Genomic DNA, 18,282 nt, shown 5'->3' on the forward strand with positions numbered 1-18,282 from the left:
ATCGGTGGCCAGTTTTGAAAGAAGGGGGCGAACTGGTCCAGAAGCGAAAAACGAGTATACGTATGACATATTGTCATACGCTATCTTGTCTTTATATAGAGATCAGTGGAGAGAGCCACCAATTTCTTATATGAAAGCACACTCTGCGTACATGTAAACAAAGCATGACGTCAAGTTTATTCTAATTGGAACAATATAACTTAAAGTTGTAGATCTACATCCTTTTCGTTTGTAAGAAAGTATATTGATGCCTCCGGTCTGCAAGGCCAATACTTTGCACTTGTACTCACAATTTTCTCAGTGAAAATTGGAAATTCACAGAAATTATGTGTCAACACATGAAAAAAAAGGTGAAATGTTTTTAAACAGTCATAATAATAATAAAGGATGGTCACAAATCGAAATTACAAATGTACACCTGTTTGAAAATTGAAATGAAAAGAAAGTCACTGACAGTTTTTGTGCTATCATCAACTCATTTTTCTCACTGCTTCACATTAAAGGTTTTTTGGGGGGTTCAATTTGTATTTTTTAGCAGCACTGTACAAAATATATATTGATTGATAGTTATTTATATGTATATACATCTGTATGTATTAAAGTTTAGTTTGAAGAGTGCCAAAGATAACATGCATGTGGTTTGCACACAAAGGCCATTTTCACTTTCATTGATTTCTCGATCTCGCATTGTTTCATGGGAAATGTATGAAATGAATATTAAATAGCTCAAGCAGTAAGTGGTGGCAACAGAAAATTTCGGAAAGGAAATAGGTAAAACAAAATCATGAATTTCAGACTTATTCAACAATTGTGCAAATGGCCTTGTAGGTGCATATTATTGTTGGAATCAGATTTATAAAAAGTTAAAAAGTACAATACTTAAACAATAGGCATATTTCATATTGAAATGAAAGTGAAAATTAATGTGAAATTTATTACTATCATAATGCAAACAAGAAGTTAGTGAACAAAGATAGACTTTTTTAAGATACAATTTGTGGTATTGAATTTCCTTGGGAAAGTTTCCGGTTAAATCCGGTACATTTGATGCTGTTTATAGGTGGTGGTTATTTGGGGTGTATGGGTCGAGGGGGCTGCAGCTGATAACCGGCCAATGAAGTTTTGCTTTAAGGTCATCGTCATGTTATTATGTTTTTGGTTTGGACTTTTGCAATGTGGGTTTCTTCAACTAGCGTACTGATTTTCTTGTGAGACTGTAATCAGTGATTTGAATGCAGAATCTTGGGTGTTTTTATGAAGAAGGGAGATGTGAAACTATACCCTGCAGTTTTCCTTTTTGTTTTTGCTTTCACCTTTTATCTTTCAAAATAGACAATTGAAACCTAACGTACTATCTGTCATATGTGCAATGTACCACGTAGACCGTTTCATGAATACTGCCATCTTAGTGATCACGCGTTAATCTTTGGGGGCATTGTTATAGACCTTTCTTTTGTTTTTAAACATTGAGCGCCATTTTGTATGGGCTGCCACAAGGACATAAATTTCAGCCGTGGTTGGCAACAGATTTTGCCAAAAATTGCATATTAACACCCTCATTATGTACGATAAAGGCATTTTATTAAATCTTTGGTAGCGTTTGTTGGTTGTTTTGGTTGTTTGTATTTCTGACAATCCAATAAAGTTTGGAAACATTAACTTTTCTGTATTTTTGAAAACATTGACCTCGCATGGTTAGCCAACCCGTGGTTGGCAGGAAGTGCCAACCATAGAAAAGGTCTATTGAAAATACTTCCCATCATTCCTTTGTACCCTGTGCATGATGGGACTTTTTTCAAAGAAATGTCCCAAAAGATTACCACGTGATCACAAAGATTGGGGTATCCGTGAAACGCTCTGTGCAGTGGGCCGATTTATTTTTTAAGCAATTTTTTTCCTGCACCGAGTACTCTCTATAGTAATCACGTCACTTTATATGAAACAAAAAGTAAACAGAAACGGTTCCATCATGAGCAACAGTTGTCGTTTCCTGTGTGACTTTCTTTCTGTTGTGGCTTTCTGTTCGTAACTTGCATGCAAATTGACCAGAGTAATTGAACAGTAGAAACCTTTTCAGCCAAAACACAGACAACTGTATGCGTAATGAAGTGGGGGTTTACTTTCCATACAGATGTGTACAGAAATACAGCAAACGATGCTTGATGAGCTCTATGGGAAAAAACATCAACTTTAAATACCACTTTCCCAGTGACATCGTCAAAAATGGGTTCAAGACTGGAACATTTTCTAGGATGGGGCAGAGTCAGTTGAAGATCTCCTCTTTCCCACCAAAAAAGAAAACAAAAGACAAGAAAAAATAGACAAGTATCCACATCAAGCCGAAATTGCTTCAATTTTACTTTTTAAAATTTATTGGGCATTAGGCACAAAAGTGTTCACCTGTACCAACGCAATCACGCATATAATGTTAAGAATATATACTGGCGAATTTCCAAACATTGGTTGTGCTTTTAATTGGAATATTTCAAAATTTTAAAAACATACTTTCTTGCATAGCTGGCATCAACTGGCCAGCCAAAAACGTGCTTCGGCAGTTTCTGGGTAGATACCTCATATTATACTTGTATGCGCATGTACATGTAGCTTCACACTTATACACATTGAAAAAAAGATTAAGCATTTCTGTTAAAACAAAATTGTTATTCAAATTTATAAAAGTATAATATCCAAACAAGTTGGTGTAACACACACAAGAATGATTATTCAAAATGTACATGCATACATGTGTATGTGGTGTTGTTTTTTCTCGTATAAAAATAAACTTAGCTTCTAGAATGCATCAAATTATACAAAAAGTAAAAACACTTTGTCAACAAATTTTCATCTTGAAAAATTTTCAATTATTAATTGGAATGCAGGTTTAAAGGTTAGTGCCAGAAGGCAGCTGAGTCCATCGAAAGTCAATCACAAGTCAAATCATAAGAATATCACAAGTCATCATAAGTCAAATCATAAGAATATCACAAGTCAATCATAAGTCAAATCATAAGAATATCACAAGTCGATCACATGAACATCACAAGTTAATCACAAATATCAGGCTAGACATTGACAAAGAAATGACAAAGCAACGCCTTCAGTTTGTCACAGTTGAATTGACCAATCCTGTGGCAGCCATTTTCTGAGGTGGCACCAGGCTCGCGTAAGTCGTACTCGCGGTAGTGCGCACACTCTCTGGGCTCCTTCGACCAATAAGAATACCGAAATGCGCGTGCGCCTCGTCTTTAAGAACGCTTGCAGTATGCACGTGAGCGTGACACCACCGCAAGAAAAGCTTCTAATTCTGGTCGCTCCACTATAAGGCTGAGGCTGAAGGAAGTTGTGACGGACTTGTGGGGACCTGTGACGACCGGACTGAAGCACAGGAAACTGAGGTTCACCACAATTCTTTTTAAAAACGAAAGTCATATCCTCTCTGTACAGATATACTTTGAGCACCTTGTGCATGCACAATAAAACGATCACTGAATAAAAACTACGCGATAAAACGATGCTTGGAGGACCAACATTTGGCACTGTATATAAACAAAGTAGTTGGAATTACATGATTGGTCACTCGACAGCAAGTGAGATGTTGTAACTTACATACATCAGTGCATAAAACCATAATTGCTTAGAATATCCTAAGGAGGGTACAAAAGGAAATATAAGAATGTCGTAAACATGTACAAAAATATACAACGTATATTGCATTTATATTGGTGCATGTGTATTCCCTTTTTAAGGCATACCCTGTGCGCTTAAATGGATTTTTTTCTCCTAACAATTTTTTTCAATTTGAATGTTTTGTTTTAACACAAAAAACTACTTCAATTTGATTTTTAATTGGAAAACAATTGATCCCACCCTTCATTAGCAGACTTAACCTCATGCCGCAAAAGATCAAAATTTTGTATCAAAATAATTCAATAACTGAACGTCGATGAATTTTTTTGTCCGTTCGATGCCTCATTCAAAAGTGATGGATTTCAAAATTTCTAAGAAAATAGCTTTAAAAAAACCCCAAATATTGTTTTGGGTGAAACTAAAAATAGCGAGGGAATTCAACTCTAAAGCAAAAGGCACAATTTGGTGTGAAGTGCGTACATGTCACAAATACAGAAGTGTTGGCTAAACCAAACATTAGTTGCTTCAGGAACCACTTCCACGTACAATTTCTAAAGGTTATGTCCATATGCCTTGCACTGTTTCCTGGTTATTAGCAACAGCTTGTCAAAATAATAAGTCATTTTTGTACACCTTTTCGAAGCTTTTCAGATGAAAAAGGGAGTTCTGCTTTGCAAGGCTCCATCCCTTCATTCAATTGTTCATTTGCCACCAGCAAAACAACACTATCACGATTTCAAGTGATTCTACGTTACAGATACGACCTTTAGAGAAGGCACAATGCAGAAATTTACGATTTTTCAAATGTTGAGTTTCTACATTTGTGTAAATAATGAGCAGATTGCAAGTTTTGTTCTACATTGCTATAAACACCTTAATGTGACCAAACCCTACGCTCACTGTAAAAAAAAAAATGACCAGCATTTTGTAAAGAATTAAATGTACAAAAATAGCGACAAAGTGCAAATCTAGTTTGAACAGTTCATATTCAGTCAGGCAAGGTGCGTGTCAATATTTGCTACAAGTAAATACATTTATTACAAAGTCCCAAATCAGGTTTTGATTCTTGGAACGCCCACCTGCTGTTCAAGCAAATACTTCAATGTCCCCGGATATACATGTACATGGATAGCCCACTGGCATTTGCTATATATGGACAGAGAAAAGATATTTACTGTAATATAAATCTAAGTAAAATGGACATCAACATGTACAATGTGCTTTTATTATTGTGTTAAGTTAGGATTTTTAAAGCCATTAAATTTTGTACATTTCGTCATTTTTATACATTTTGTCCATTTTCCAAAACCTTGAAAAAATGTTTGGTTTATGGTGATACACACACATGTACCCCTATCCGTGGTAGTATCAGATCCGTGGTACACACACAAATATTTTTTACAAGCGTTGTGTACATAAGAAACACTAAACCAGCTATATATTACTGTACAAAAATATAAAGATATGTTCCTCAAATGTATATTAAAAGTGTTATTCTTCATAGTTTACTTTGTATTACAATGTATGCACAAATGTGTATCAGATCCCAAGCTAGATCTATGCAATGGCAGTCTTTCTGTGACAGGGGGCAGACGTGCAATATATGGGGCTTTCCCTTTTAAAATTTTCCACACTTTCCCCTTTCACGTGTGCGCGTGTTACTGTTATTTTGGGATGTATGCATATGAATTCCAACATCACATCCACTGTCTGGCTTTATACAGAGGCATGTTTAATAGTTCAACAATGGAGCTATAGCTCCATGGTTCAACAAGGAAGCTAGCTGCCTGTAGGCAAAGCACTGTGAATGAGTTAATTTGGAAAATATCCCATACATCAAAACACCCCATAAAGGCCTGTTGAAAAGTGGGACAGTGCCATTCTGAGTTTTGACCTCATGAATTTTGCAATTTCACTTGCAGGTACAATCATGTAGTTGGGGTTGCTCATAACTTCCTTATTTTGCAAACAATATTTCATGTTTTGCATGCTACTTTATAAAAGCCGTGTCCTCTCGGAGTGATCCCCGTTTGCTTTTTTCCCACACTTGCAGCATTGTTTGTGTTGCTAGCATCATGACTTTGGGCGTGATCCCTGGCCTACATGGCACATACAGATTCATGGCTTCTGACTAGTGCCCATTCAACAAAGACATTGACAAACTGCAGGGACCTGCCAACATCGGGCTGGATAGCTCAGTTGGAAGAGCACCAGAAAGGCAAACCCGGACGTTGCAAGTTCAAAACCCACACATTTGTTTGTTCAACTTTTAATCTCTGTAGCCCCTAAGCCGTACAAATGCACATGCACAGTCTGGGATCAATTTCCACATATCCACATAACCGATTTAGGCCACATATTAAGATCAGTCTTCTAGAACAGATCAAACGATATCTTTTCAAAAATGTATTCAAGTACGAAGCATGTTTGTTGCATAAAATGAGCAACGGCACTGTATTTGACTTTATTCTTTGACAAATTACAACGCAAATTTGGATGACGGGAGAACAGTGCGTTTCCCGTTCACTGTATAGAAGTGAAACTTACGGTGGGTGTTAATTATACCAGTTGGATAAATCCTAGCTCTGGGCTGTAGTCATACATGTAGGGCCTATGTCAAGAATGCTTTTGGAAATGATATGTGCACACTGGCAGAAAAAGTGCAAAACACACAAAAATTGTTTTTATAAATGAAGGCGTGGAACGCATGTTCAATGCTTTTGTGAATTCTTGTAATTTAAGGTAACAGGTCAGCCCTTGCCTTAAGGAAGCTTTCAGTTTGAATATCCACCCTTACTCAGCAATTTTTAATAAGTTGTATTTTTGCCCTGAAATCAGGAAGTATGAGACCATGTGTAGTGCACTGGAAACCCCATACAAACACTCTTTGAATTGTGAAAATGACAACTTCAAAAGCTATTTCCTGTACTGAATGTTTGAATATATGCCTCTTTGGTCAGTGCATTTCATAGTCATCAGGTGCCCCGTTTTCCCCCTGTTTTTCCCCCTGTAAAATTTCCTGATACACAGAGACGGATCTGCTCGGATTATCCAAATAAGTGTGAACATCTTTCAGATTTCATTTAGAAACATTCATCTACCACGTTTTGGCACATTTTTGCATGTTCATATTAACAAACTCAGATTGTTTTTATTTTTATTTTGTTCACTTTTTTGTGTTGATTATCTTGATTAATTGCACATGTAACCCCAAAAGATTGTATTCTGAACCTCGACTTAGCTGGCTCAACTTAGCTTAGCTAAAAGAAACTGCAAGTAGCAGTCTACGTGTTCATCTTTTCAAACCATGGACGAAAAATACCAGAGAACAAAAGAGAACAATATCGTCCACGATTCCCAGCATACGTCCGCGATTGGGGCCGTGTACAAAACCTATGTGAATATTCCTAAAAAGTTAGAGTACAAACAAAAGAGGGACAATAGGATGTCCACGATCAACGGTGTGAACACGTTGGTGTGTACGTGTTCATCTTTTCAAACCGTGGACGAAAAAACCCCAGAAATTTGTATCCTTGTGGAGACATTTCTTTGTTCTCGCGTACTAAAGTTTTCGAGTTTGAAAGTACAGTTTCAAAATGCTCTTATTTTAACCAGAATGAATTTCCTTGGCTGAAATTCTGACTTAATATCCCTTTTCTAAAACTCTACCATTTGCAACGGATCAACATACCTTGGAAATTCCTAGTTTTTGAGTAAAATCCATATATCTATTGCGTGAAAACCTTGTGGAGATGTATTCATCTATAGAAATTGCCCTGTGGAGATGTATACAATCTTTTGTTCCCTATTGTGTGCATGTCTCCAGAGGGCACGGTGTATCATATCACATTCAGATTAAAATAAGTCGTGCGTACTTCACGCCATACAAGCACAAACCAGTTCATGCACACAGTGATATGTGTCCGTACCACTGGAACTTTCCAAAGTAGTAAAAAAGTGCCATCTTTGTATGTCAAGTGCAACTATACATCACTGGAATGCTTTCCAAAAAAAAAATTCACATGTAAATTTAAAATGTGGTCATTCCCCACATTTCAAATATGTACAATTTAGAGGTCCTTGATATATACATATTTATAAACACATGTTCTGTTTTTACATAGATTACAATATAAATGAAAAAAAATTTCAATGATTTGGACAACAGACTACATACATGTACATGTACATGTAGAGATATTATGTCATGGTTGTGGCAGTTACTTAGGCAACTTTTCAAAGCTCAAGAACATACCGATTTCGTTCAGAAGATTTCTTTCACACATTGACACACATTTGGCACATGAGTCTTTCTATAAATTTACTATCCAAAGTGTGACATTTTTCATGTCCCTGTTTAGCCTTAGTACTTTTTAATTTGCCATTCAGATATAATTAAGGACTTCAAACTTTTTTTTTATTTGCTAGGTAGGTACACGCAGTTTGCTATTCATAATCACTCTACGAGGATGACTGTATTAACCCTCATGTCCGAACAGTCACATACAGTCAGGAAAAGTCAATCCTCTTCCCTGCCATGCCTTCTACACAGGCTATTCACCAACAGTCACATCATACATGTATTTCAAGAAAGCACTGTGACTAGTCAAATTCAGTCAACAGACAAAAGCAGGCAAGTGGTAGGCACAGCTGGCTTACCAATCACCTACAGTCAAAGCATAGCTGCATCAAGTTACATAAACAGTCCCAGCCAGTCTATCCTACTTTATGTAGGCTGGGAGCTCTTAACTGTTAAAAACAGTCACTTGATTGATTCTGACTGAAAGGACAACTTTGCACAGAATGCATGTTTGCATAGGAGGGTTAAGGGGTGCATCAGAATTCCAAAATCAGAGACATCAGATGTAACAGGGACAGGATAAAAAGTGGACCCAACACTTATAGATCGACCTATATAGATCCTAAACATCACAGTGTTCCCCCAGAAAAAAAGGTGCATCTGCAGTTTAAGTACAATTGAACAGACTGCGTTTCTATCGGAGCGTTTCATGTTTTTGAGCTCTTTTCCTCTTTTGTTCAGAGAGACCCTTTCCAGAAACACAGACAACAACCTTTGATTAACCCCGCATGTGACTACAGTCAGGCAAGGGTCGAGCATGTGTGGCTTGTTGCAGATCTGATAAGATAACAATGCGGTGTTTTGAATTTCTGTCGATGTGATATCTGAAATATTCCTGTGCTGATACAAGGGTGTTCCTCCACGGCCAAACATGATCACAAACATCCCTGTTCACTTATTTGTTTACAAAACTCAGCTTTCACATTGTGCTACACCATAAATTGTGATCACCGACAATTATTATAGACTCTAGTTATATCGCTATTTAGTATGCACTTTAACTTGTAATATATGTACCTATTGCGACTGCAGAACTCTGCATAGTAGTCCACATGCGTGTGCAGCATATGCAGGAAGTCTTGAACTTTTATATCCTGGTTATGTACACGCACATGTACATGCATTCACTCCCACACAAGCCTGTTACATACAGTTACCAAATATGGCCTGAAACATAACTGTAACTGTTGTATTTTGGCAATGAAGATATTCCGCATTGGAGGCAGTTGGAGGATTTTGCAGGACTGAGGTTACATCCTGGCAAAAATGCCTAGAAAGTTAGGGTTTTATTAACATGGTCTACCTCATATACATGTGCAACATCTCCTGATGGTTTTCTTTTTGTCGGGTACGACCTACTTGTGTATTCAACCAGTGTGCCATGCAGGGACACTGTTCCTACATGTGCATTACATGTACATGTCAACATGAAGTGCAGAAAATCCCTCACATTTATTTGAACATGTACAGCTACATATATAGATGCTTGCACAAAGTACAATATGAATATATGAAGCCACTCATAAACCAGGATGTACGTACGCGAATCAAAGGGTCAACTTGGAAAGCAAAAACTACTCGAACAAAATGAACTAGCCTACTCTATTTGGTGCCATCATATGCAGAGTCTCAAAACGTCAAATTCTTTTGAAAAAACAGAATGTATTTAAAGTGGAAAAAACTTGAATGGATGCTTCATTTTGTTTATTTGGATAAATATGGTGGTCAGAAAATGTTTGACGGTCATTTCACTCTCATGTGAGAATGAGCCTCCACAACTGTGCACCATATATCAAGTTCTAGGAGCAGGTACTTTATGTACATTGTTCACTAACTTATGGTAGTGAATCTAGGCCTTCATGTAGTAATGCATTTTGAGTATTAGCTGGAGTGCCATGGCCTTGTGGTCTGGAGCATTGAATTTGTGGTCTACGAGTAATTCTGCAGGTTGTGGGTTCGAGTCCAGCCTGGGGTTATGGTGCTTGTGCCCTTGGGTAAGGCACTTTGTCACTCTTTGCTTCTCCCCACCCAGGAGTAAATGGGTACATGTGAGGGCAGAGATGGTTATTGTGATTGGTTTTTGATAGCTGCTATGTGCCGAAATGGAAGCCTCGAGCCGTTTACTCCCCGTAGCTGAGATTGTATTTGGAATGTTTCACTGGCCCAATGAGCAGGGTAATAATGATGTACGTAGTGCCGTGAGCACAAAAACTGGTGGACACAATGCACTTTCTAATACAAGTTCAACAATTTGTCTGACAGTGAAATCACACCGTAACACTGTGGGTTCAATCATTGTTCAAGCAACAAGAATGCAAGAGAAAGTATGCATGAGCACGCCGCACCACATGTGTACATACATGTATGTACCTACATTTAATGTACACAATTTGCTTCCTGGAGCATTCAACATGTTCAAGGACTTTTCTTGCAAAGTGCTGAACATACACATGTACGCTGTGTATAAAATCACTGGCGAAGAAATAACGAGAGTTTGCGGTAACACTGTTCATGCCTGATACTTTACAGATACCTTTTTTTTGGGGGGGGGGGGAAGGCTCAATTCATTTGTTGGCTTGCAATGTCAAACGGTCAAATAAGGCAGACACATCACTTACAAATAAAACCCTGGCGACCATGATTAAGATAAGCCTAAAACAGCTTTCATTTTCACTTGATCTCATAACATCAATGTTGTTTGGAATGCAGAGCATTTATCTCGTTTTTAATTCCTGTAAGTTATCAAGATGTTTAGTGTTTTCATCGAGATGTTTAATTTTTCAGCGGTGTGCCGGAGTAGAGTTTCAGGAAACCACTCTATAGCATGTCCTGTTTATAAATTCAATATACATGTAAAATAAAATAACAAAATAAAAAGGGCCCTAGACAGCAAAATGGCCTATGACTGTACAACTTATTATGTTTCACCATACGCTACCACATCATACACGTTTTCCTCCAAGTCGTTAGTGCTGGGGTCTAGCGATGACGGCTGGGCAGGCATGTTAGCCTCAGAGTACTGCGACTCCTCGGGTAGTGTCCCTGCTCCCAGGTTGTTCAAGTTTCCACTGCTTCCAAAGGCTTGGTCATCATGGCGCAAGACATCGTAAGCTTCATCGGGATCAATTGACTTCTGCTTGGGTACGTAGGTCTTAGGGGCTATCCGTGTTCCCCCTTTGTTGGTCTCTCGCTGGAGGTGATCATAGAGTTCAGATTCGTCATCTATTTGTGACGTTTGACTGATGTTGCCCTTCCGAGGGGCGGGAACCGGGTGGGCAATAGAGGGGCGGACAAAGTGGTCATACGTGTCTTGGTCGTTGGCTGGCGATGGCCCCACGCTCACGCTTGGCGCCGGTAATGACCCAACCCTGTCGTACGTTTGATCATCGGGATCATTTGGCACAGCCACTGGGTCCTTTTTGGCATCGGGGGCTTTGGTCTTCTTGGCATTACGGAGAGTCGGTCGTGTCTTTGGCAAGGGGGTGGGCTTTGGTGGAGGTTTGGACCTGAGGGGTGTGGGTTTGACGACAGGCTTGGCTGGTTCAGGCTCCCTACTTGTTTCCTCGTCCTCAACAATTCGCAGGCCTTTTAGGTAGTGCTCAGTGTGGATGTTGTCTTCAGTGCGACCGTAGATCCTCCAGGCATCACCCAAGGGCTCTTCTATGGTTGTGTCGTACAAACCGCTGGGGGTACCGGATGTGTTCAGGAAATCATACTCACTGGACTCAGGAAGATCGGTGACATTTGGCATGGGCGGCCGGAGGGGGAGTTCAGTGCCCTCTGGGAGGGCATACATCTCCTCTGGCTCGGGTGGGACAGGCTCACTGGTTGGCTTATTGGGATTTTCTTGCACCTCAGAGTACAACGGATCAGGCTCAAACTCTGGCTGGGCCTTAGGCTCGGGATCGGGTTCAGGAGGCGTGGGTTGCCTCTCCTTGGTACCTTTGGGTTTCCCTAACTTGAGCTTCCAGGGGACGGGTTCCTTCCCTGCAAGCTCATCCACCTGCTCCTCCGCCCCTTTCCGCTCTTTCTGCTTCTGCTTAAAAAGGCTGCTCTCAGTGACCAGGGCGCTGACGGGATCCATTTGGATACCAGCACGGGGTGCTACTAAGGGGGGCTTGGCTCCCACCTTACCAGGGCTGGCCGGCTTTCCAGGGATAGATGGCTTGATGTGGTGCCCGTCCCTGCTGGCGCCGTGGCTCTGGTTGGATTGGGCTGGAGGAGTCATATGCCTTCCCGAGATGTTGTTGACAAAATTCTGAATGTTTTTGAAGATGTCGTTGCCGTCGTTAGTCTCAAAGATGATCAAGCCGGGGCCTGACTCACATTTTCTGCCAGCCTCCATGGAGAAAGACGTCTTGTCCCGGCCGTACCGCCGCAGGTACCTGTACGGCCAGGCGTACAGCATGTTGTTGGTGTGCTCGTCCAAGAGGGACAGTTTGACGGAGTCAATTTGCAGGGTGAAATTGCCGTAGAGGTTCAGGGAGTCACTGAAGGCAGTGGACTTGATATCAACATTGAATGACATTGCTGTACACGGGAAAAAAACGACACAATTAAACAGAAACATTTCACAATTTGTAATCAAATTTAAAAATTGGAACAGTTGGAATATTCCTATTTTTCAGAGTTATAATCAAGTCAGTCACAAGTCAGATACATGTATACAGGGTGAGTAAAAAAAAATGAAACCTAAATGTCCGGACTGTTGTTTCAGTGAAGTTCTGCATGTAGCACTTTTAAAATCTAGGACATGAAAGCAGTGGCGTAAATCTGTGCTGGCGAGTGGGGGGGGGGGGGGGGGGGGGGGAGGGGAGGGGGATGGGGATGACCAAAATCCACAAATTGCCCAGCTGTGGAAATTCTACAAGCGGGGGTGGGGGGGGGGGGGGCTGGACACCACATTACACTATAGGGGCGCTCTTCATGATATAGATGTTTATCAATATGTACACTCGCGCTTACATCAAACTGGCACAATTTTAAACCTTTCGTACTTGTTTCTCCACTTTTCAGTGCTATTGAATACATATAATTGTTAAGATGTTCCAAAAATACCTCGAAATCCGCATTTTTTTTACTCATCACGAAAAAGTGGGGGGGGGGGATGATTCAATAGCCCATCCCCCGGTCAAAAAGTGGGGGGCATATGTACCCCCCATCTGCCCCGGGATTTACGCCCCTGTACCGGTACCGGTTTTCCAGAGAGGGGGAAACACTGTGTGGACGTGGGCAAGTCCACACAACGTCGCTGCTACCTGGTTTATGTGGACCTGTTTTGTTCGGAAGTCCACACAGTGAATGTAATGCTTGTACTCACTACTTACTCTCATATGAATCATACAAGGTGTTTTCCTGTAAGCCTTCCCCGGCGTCACCGCTGAAGGAGGGCAGGTCGGGAACAATGGATGACCTGTGTCCTGATGTTTCTTTATGTCCGGAACGACCTCTGGCGACCTCTTCAAAGACTTGAAGCCAAGTGTCCAACTCCTCCCTGCGAGACAAATGGGAAGATGGACGAATGGTATTCATGCTTGAAAACTGACGACAGCTAAATTTATTAACATTTTTTTTCTGTTTTTAGATATCATAGGCCTACAGTTTCTTTTCTAGAAAGCAGCTCTTAGAAGAAGAGAAAGTAAGGTTTGACAACAAATAATATAAGGATGGCTTCAATTTAAACAAAATGGTAAGGGGCTTTGACGCTGATAACGGCCCGAAGGCAAGGGCCATTATCGCCGAACAGGCCCATAACCGGTTTAAAATATATCAGTATAATACCAGTACAGCACATATTCATTCCCATTCATAGATACCTTTTGGTCAAAAAGTCAAAACAAGTGAAAATGTATAAATTTCCAACAATTTTATTAAATTATTTTGTTCCATGTTTTGTGAAACACCCCTCTAGCTATGTTTATGGCATGTGCCTCACATGCGTATGTGGTAAAAATCTCCTTATATGGAGATTGGCTTGTGAGAGGCAGGTACATGTACTGCGCGATGTGGTGGAAAAAGTGTTGGAGTTTTATCAACCGTTTAAAACCACCCACATGACAGGTTCTCGACCAATTGGAATGGGTAAACTGTTATGAATTGTATTTTAAAGTCATATAAGTTGCAGTGATGCTGATATAATAAAGTAAAAAAATGTCAGACTTTTGATCCCAATGTTTGATTGTACTGCCCCAATGAGCAAAATTGATTCGGATATATGGCGCTATATAAATGTTATTATTATATTATTATTATTATTATTTGGCGGCAAGGCACTCATCTTCATGTGTACATCTGTAAACAGTCGTGTGGTCATTTTATGTGTTTATTTACACATTGTGAACGAAAATTGGGTTCAAAATAATTGAGACAATTTATGGGAAGAGTACAGTGATGTATTGTTTCTCTTGTCAATACATGTCATCCCAATAAAAACTTCCAACACCACCTCCAATGGCCAAAGTGCAGAAAGCTTTCAGAACATCAGATCAAAACATCACATATTTATGTCTAATACTAGGTTTGTGTTTGAAAATGCTGTATCTGCTACGTCCCAACTAGAGAATGGTCCCAACTTAAGTTGAAGGCGAGACCAGGCCCCTACCTGGTTTTAAACACCCTTGTTGAAAACCAGCCAAGCACATATTAATTTCCATTCATAAATACCTTTCGGTACAAAAGTCAGAACAAGTCAAAAATTCACTAATTTTGTTCAACAAATTTACTTCATGTTTTGTGGTATGTGCCTCGTGCGCTTAGTGCTAAATATCTCATGTTATGGAAATTGGTGCGCACATGGCGCATACTACTCGATGTGGCGCAGAATGCTGCTGTGTTAAAACCACCCATGCTACAGACTCTTGACCAATAGGAATGGGTAAACTGTCTCGGGTAGTTATGAATACAATATTAACAAATTCCATTCATCTTTGGAGTTGCTATTTAAAACTCAGTATAAACCAGAACACAGTCTTTTGTCTAATTCACTTGATGATTCACACATATGTACGTGTACCTTTGTACACTGCTTATACACTGTCTTGACTTACTTAGAGTCAACAGCATAGGTGTAAACCTTGTCCTCGATACTGATATCCAGGACAAAGTCTCTGGACCGATGCTGGGTGGTGGGAGTAGCCTGAGAGGAGCTTGACAAAGACAGACATACAGAGGGCTTGGTCCCCTCCTTGGCTGCCGCTTCCTTGCTGTCGTAGGTCTCCAGACGAGGGGGTTGGGTCTCCGACGCTGGGTAGAGCAGTGCCCATCGCTTCACCCAGGATTTCTGTGAAATTAGTGAGAAGGAAGTGCGGTAATTAATTGCTTGTGCCTGGCAGTGAATGTATGTGTACGTGATCAGCTTTACTAGGCCCTATTTATATTGGGGAGGGGGGGGGGGAGGAGGGGGGAGGGGGGAGGGGGGAGGGGGAAGCTTACGAAGTTGTGAAGTGTAACCAATTTCACTTTATGACCGATCTTTTTATAATTCGCTCTTTTCACACTTGGGCATGCAGAGCCTCGATCTGGCAACTTTACACAATAAATATAGCCGGTTCAGTGATTCCCGCGTCGGGGTTCAGATCACTGAACCGGCTATTTTTATTGTGTAAAGTTGCCAGATCGAGGGTCTGCATGCTCAATGGCGGAGTGTGAATAGAGCGAATTGGCATGTTTGTTTTTGTAATTTCTGAAAGGTTAGCCTTGGTGCAACATTGTAAGACCCATCGCCAAAAGAGGGCGCTATCACACACGAACCACTACCACACGCGAACCGCTATCACAGTAGCTACTGTGATAGCGTTTCTTGGTAATAGCAGTTCAAGTGTGATTGCTCATCTTTCGGCGATGGATCGTACAACATACTTAGCGTCTTGCCCCAAGACTAAGAAAGGTTCAACAAATACCAGAAAAACAACAGAATTAGAGGGAAATTTAGAGAGAAATGCAGTTTACGATGAAAAAGGCTACCATGTTGGGGAAGGCAGATTAATGGATCCTAAAGGATTTTTTTTCCCTCTTTTTTTTGGGGGGGGGGAAATTACTACATGTAATACAACAGATCAGTACCTGCAGTTAAATGCATTGAACATGTCATAAAATCACTATTTCAACATGTTCAAGAGCGATATAATTCCTGATCTAAAGTAAATATTTGTTAAAGGGCATCATGGCCCTCTCCCAACAGCCCTTTTTCCCTTTCAAATTCCAAAAGTTTGTAATGACTCATTTCCTCACAAATTACCCCCACCCCAGACAAAATAAAACATTATTCTTGAAGCCATCCAGCTGTCCTGAGTTTATTTCTCATTCATGATGTTGTTGTACAGTAGGTGGTGGTTTACTTAATGTTGCTCTCCATGGCCATGTGCTCTGCAACCAATTTAATTTTTTTCTTCTCCAAAACTTTTTTTTATTTAAAGGGAATATACATCATTTGCTTTTGCTGTAATTTTCAGAAATGGATGGAATTGGGGGGTTGGAAATATATAGCAAATATAGTTACACTGACTTTTTTGAGGTTTTGGGTTCGAAAATGCTATAAAAACCAAGAAAAACAATCATTTTCCTGTAGTCTGGTTCCCTGACTCCATATAAGAAGAAACAGAGCAGTTTACATACATTGGGGAATTGTAAGGTCAGGGAACCAGTCTAGCTGGCTTGTACCCGTTCATAGGTGTGTAATCGATTGCAAACAAGTGCGATGGTCAATTGGGGCCAGTATTTGAAAAAAAGCCAGTGTTTTCCAACGCTGGTCGGCCGACCAGCGTTGGAAATTGATACAAAAATACCACTTTTCTTGAAAATGACAGTATACCAGGTGCCATGACTTTACAGGATGCTTTACACTGTCATTCACTAACAGTCCAGCAAGGTATTTCAAAATGATATGGTAGTTTTATTTTTTGATGTTTGCAAATGTTGTATTTTCCCTTTAATATACAACTTCAAGTATGCATATTTTATTTTTACAAAACAAAATAAACCTAACTTTTGACATTTTGGCAATGTACATATGTATAATTCTTTTTTTTTTCAGATCTGCATATAAATTCCAGGGTTTGAAAAAGTACAAAAAAAATAGTGACATTAGAAAAATAAGAGAAGTCTTCTTTAGGTTGCTGACTGCAGCAAAAATTTAAAGAGGGGCTCATAACTACACAATCACCAATATTTGGGTTGGTCAATCATTTTTGTTTGTTTATTTATTTATTTTGGCTGCTAATAAAGAGGGTGAGTGAGCTGTATCTGCTGTCAGCCTACACGTATTAAATTATCACACAGGACTTTACAAAGTTGTAAAAATTCTACTCAAAGGGTATTTTTAGTAAAATAAAGTTCACACATTCATGACATTGTAAACGCCAATGTGAGCAACTAACAAAAGTACAGGAAAAAAATGAAGACAACCTTTTTTTCCTACTAAAAGTAAGCCTACTAGGCCTACATTGTAGTTCGTTCATGAGGACCAAGTAGGCCCTAAGTACATGTATAAATAGTAGGGGCCTAGGAATCCTCCAAACTAGATGGCATATGATTGGGCAATATTTCAACTAGGCCTAGCCTACTTAAACCATAGAGCAAGGAATGCTTAAACAACAGACACGACAGATGACAAATATTTTGTTCAATCCCAATGGTTTTATTTTTAAATAGGCCATATTTACTTACATGATTCAGGAACTGTTTGTAGCAAAATGAATATGCTGTGCATGCAGCTTAGCTCCATTTCCAGTAATCGTGTAGTTTAGGACACCTCCAATTTCTATGTTTTTAACAAATTTCCCATTTAAAAAGAAATCGCATGTCTACAAAGTACAATCACTCACCTTCAGTCCGGTTTTCTGCGGCCGGTACAGATACCCCTTTTTGATCGGCGGTTGCTCCATATTTTAGTGTGTTTCAGATCCACGATTTGGTGATCAAATAGCGGGGAACTACTTTTCAAATGCACCGGCTCGCGTCATGAGAATGAAATGGGGAAATGAGAAAATCTCACCACCCCAAACTCAACTTTATTCAACTTCCTTGTTCGTATAAAAATTTACTTTCCGGATGTGTGGTCTGTCATTTCGCGTTGAACAACTGCTGTACACTAGTGCGAGTTTAGTTTTCCTAAACTTAAATCAGCCGATTTACTTTCGTAAATTTTACTGGGCGAATGTACTATGTATTTTATACAGCGATCAATTTGGTATGCCTTTGTGTGTCTAATAAGTGCATGAAACTAGTCTATAGGCTGGTGCCGCATCCTTTGCGGGGAAATCTGCATGAAACTTTGCGGGGCGGAAAACAGACAAAGT

General features: G+C 39.8%; 1 protein-coding gene across 1 annotated transcript; it reads right to left on the minus strand.

Moving 5' to 3' along the window:
- Window positions 1-10,018: 10,018 nt before the first annotated feature.
- On the minus strand, window positions 10,019-18,210 carry LOC119739647 (docking protein 2-like). The gene is made up of 4 exons (XM_038214656.1): window positions 17,809-18,210; window positions 15,034-15,266; window positions 13,315-13,481; window positions 10,019-12,517 (listed from the first exon to the last, which is right to left on the minus strand). The coding sequence occupies exons 1-4, from the start codon at window positions 17,866-17,868 to the stop codon at window positions 10,905-10,907; spliced, it is 2,073 nt and encodes a 690-aa protein (XP_038070584.1). The 5' UTR covers window positions 17,869-18,210; the 3' UTR covers window positions 10,019-10,904.
- Between the last annotated feature and the right edge of the window lie 72 nt (window positions 18,211-18,282).

This window comes from Patiria miniata, unplaced genomic scaffold (genome assembly GCF_015706575.1).
Source record: "Patiria miniata isolate m_02_andy unplaced genomic scaffold, ASM1570657v1 HiC_scaffold_4, whole genome shotgun sequence".
NCBI classification, from domain to species: Eukaryota; Metazoa; Echinodermata; class Asteroidea; order Valvatida; family Asterinidae; genus Patiria; species Patiria miniata.

Excerpts from the sequence above, each read along its gene's own strand:
- LOC119739647 (XM_038214656.1), bottom strand. The coding sequence starts at position 17,868 with ATGGAGCAACCGCCGATCAAAAAGGGGTATCTGTACCGGCCGCAGAAA. Across the intron at positions 15,267-17,808 it reads CGCAGAAAACCGGACTGAAG|AAATCCTGGGTGAAGCGATG; the intron begins GTGAGTGATTGT and ends CTAATTTCACAG. Across the intron at positions 12,518-13,314 it reads CTTGTATGATTCATATGAGA|CAATGTCATTCAATGTTGAT; the intron begins GTAAGTAGTGAG and ends TCCCGTGTACAG.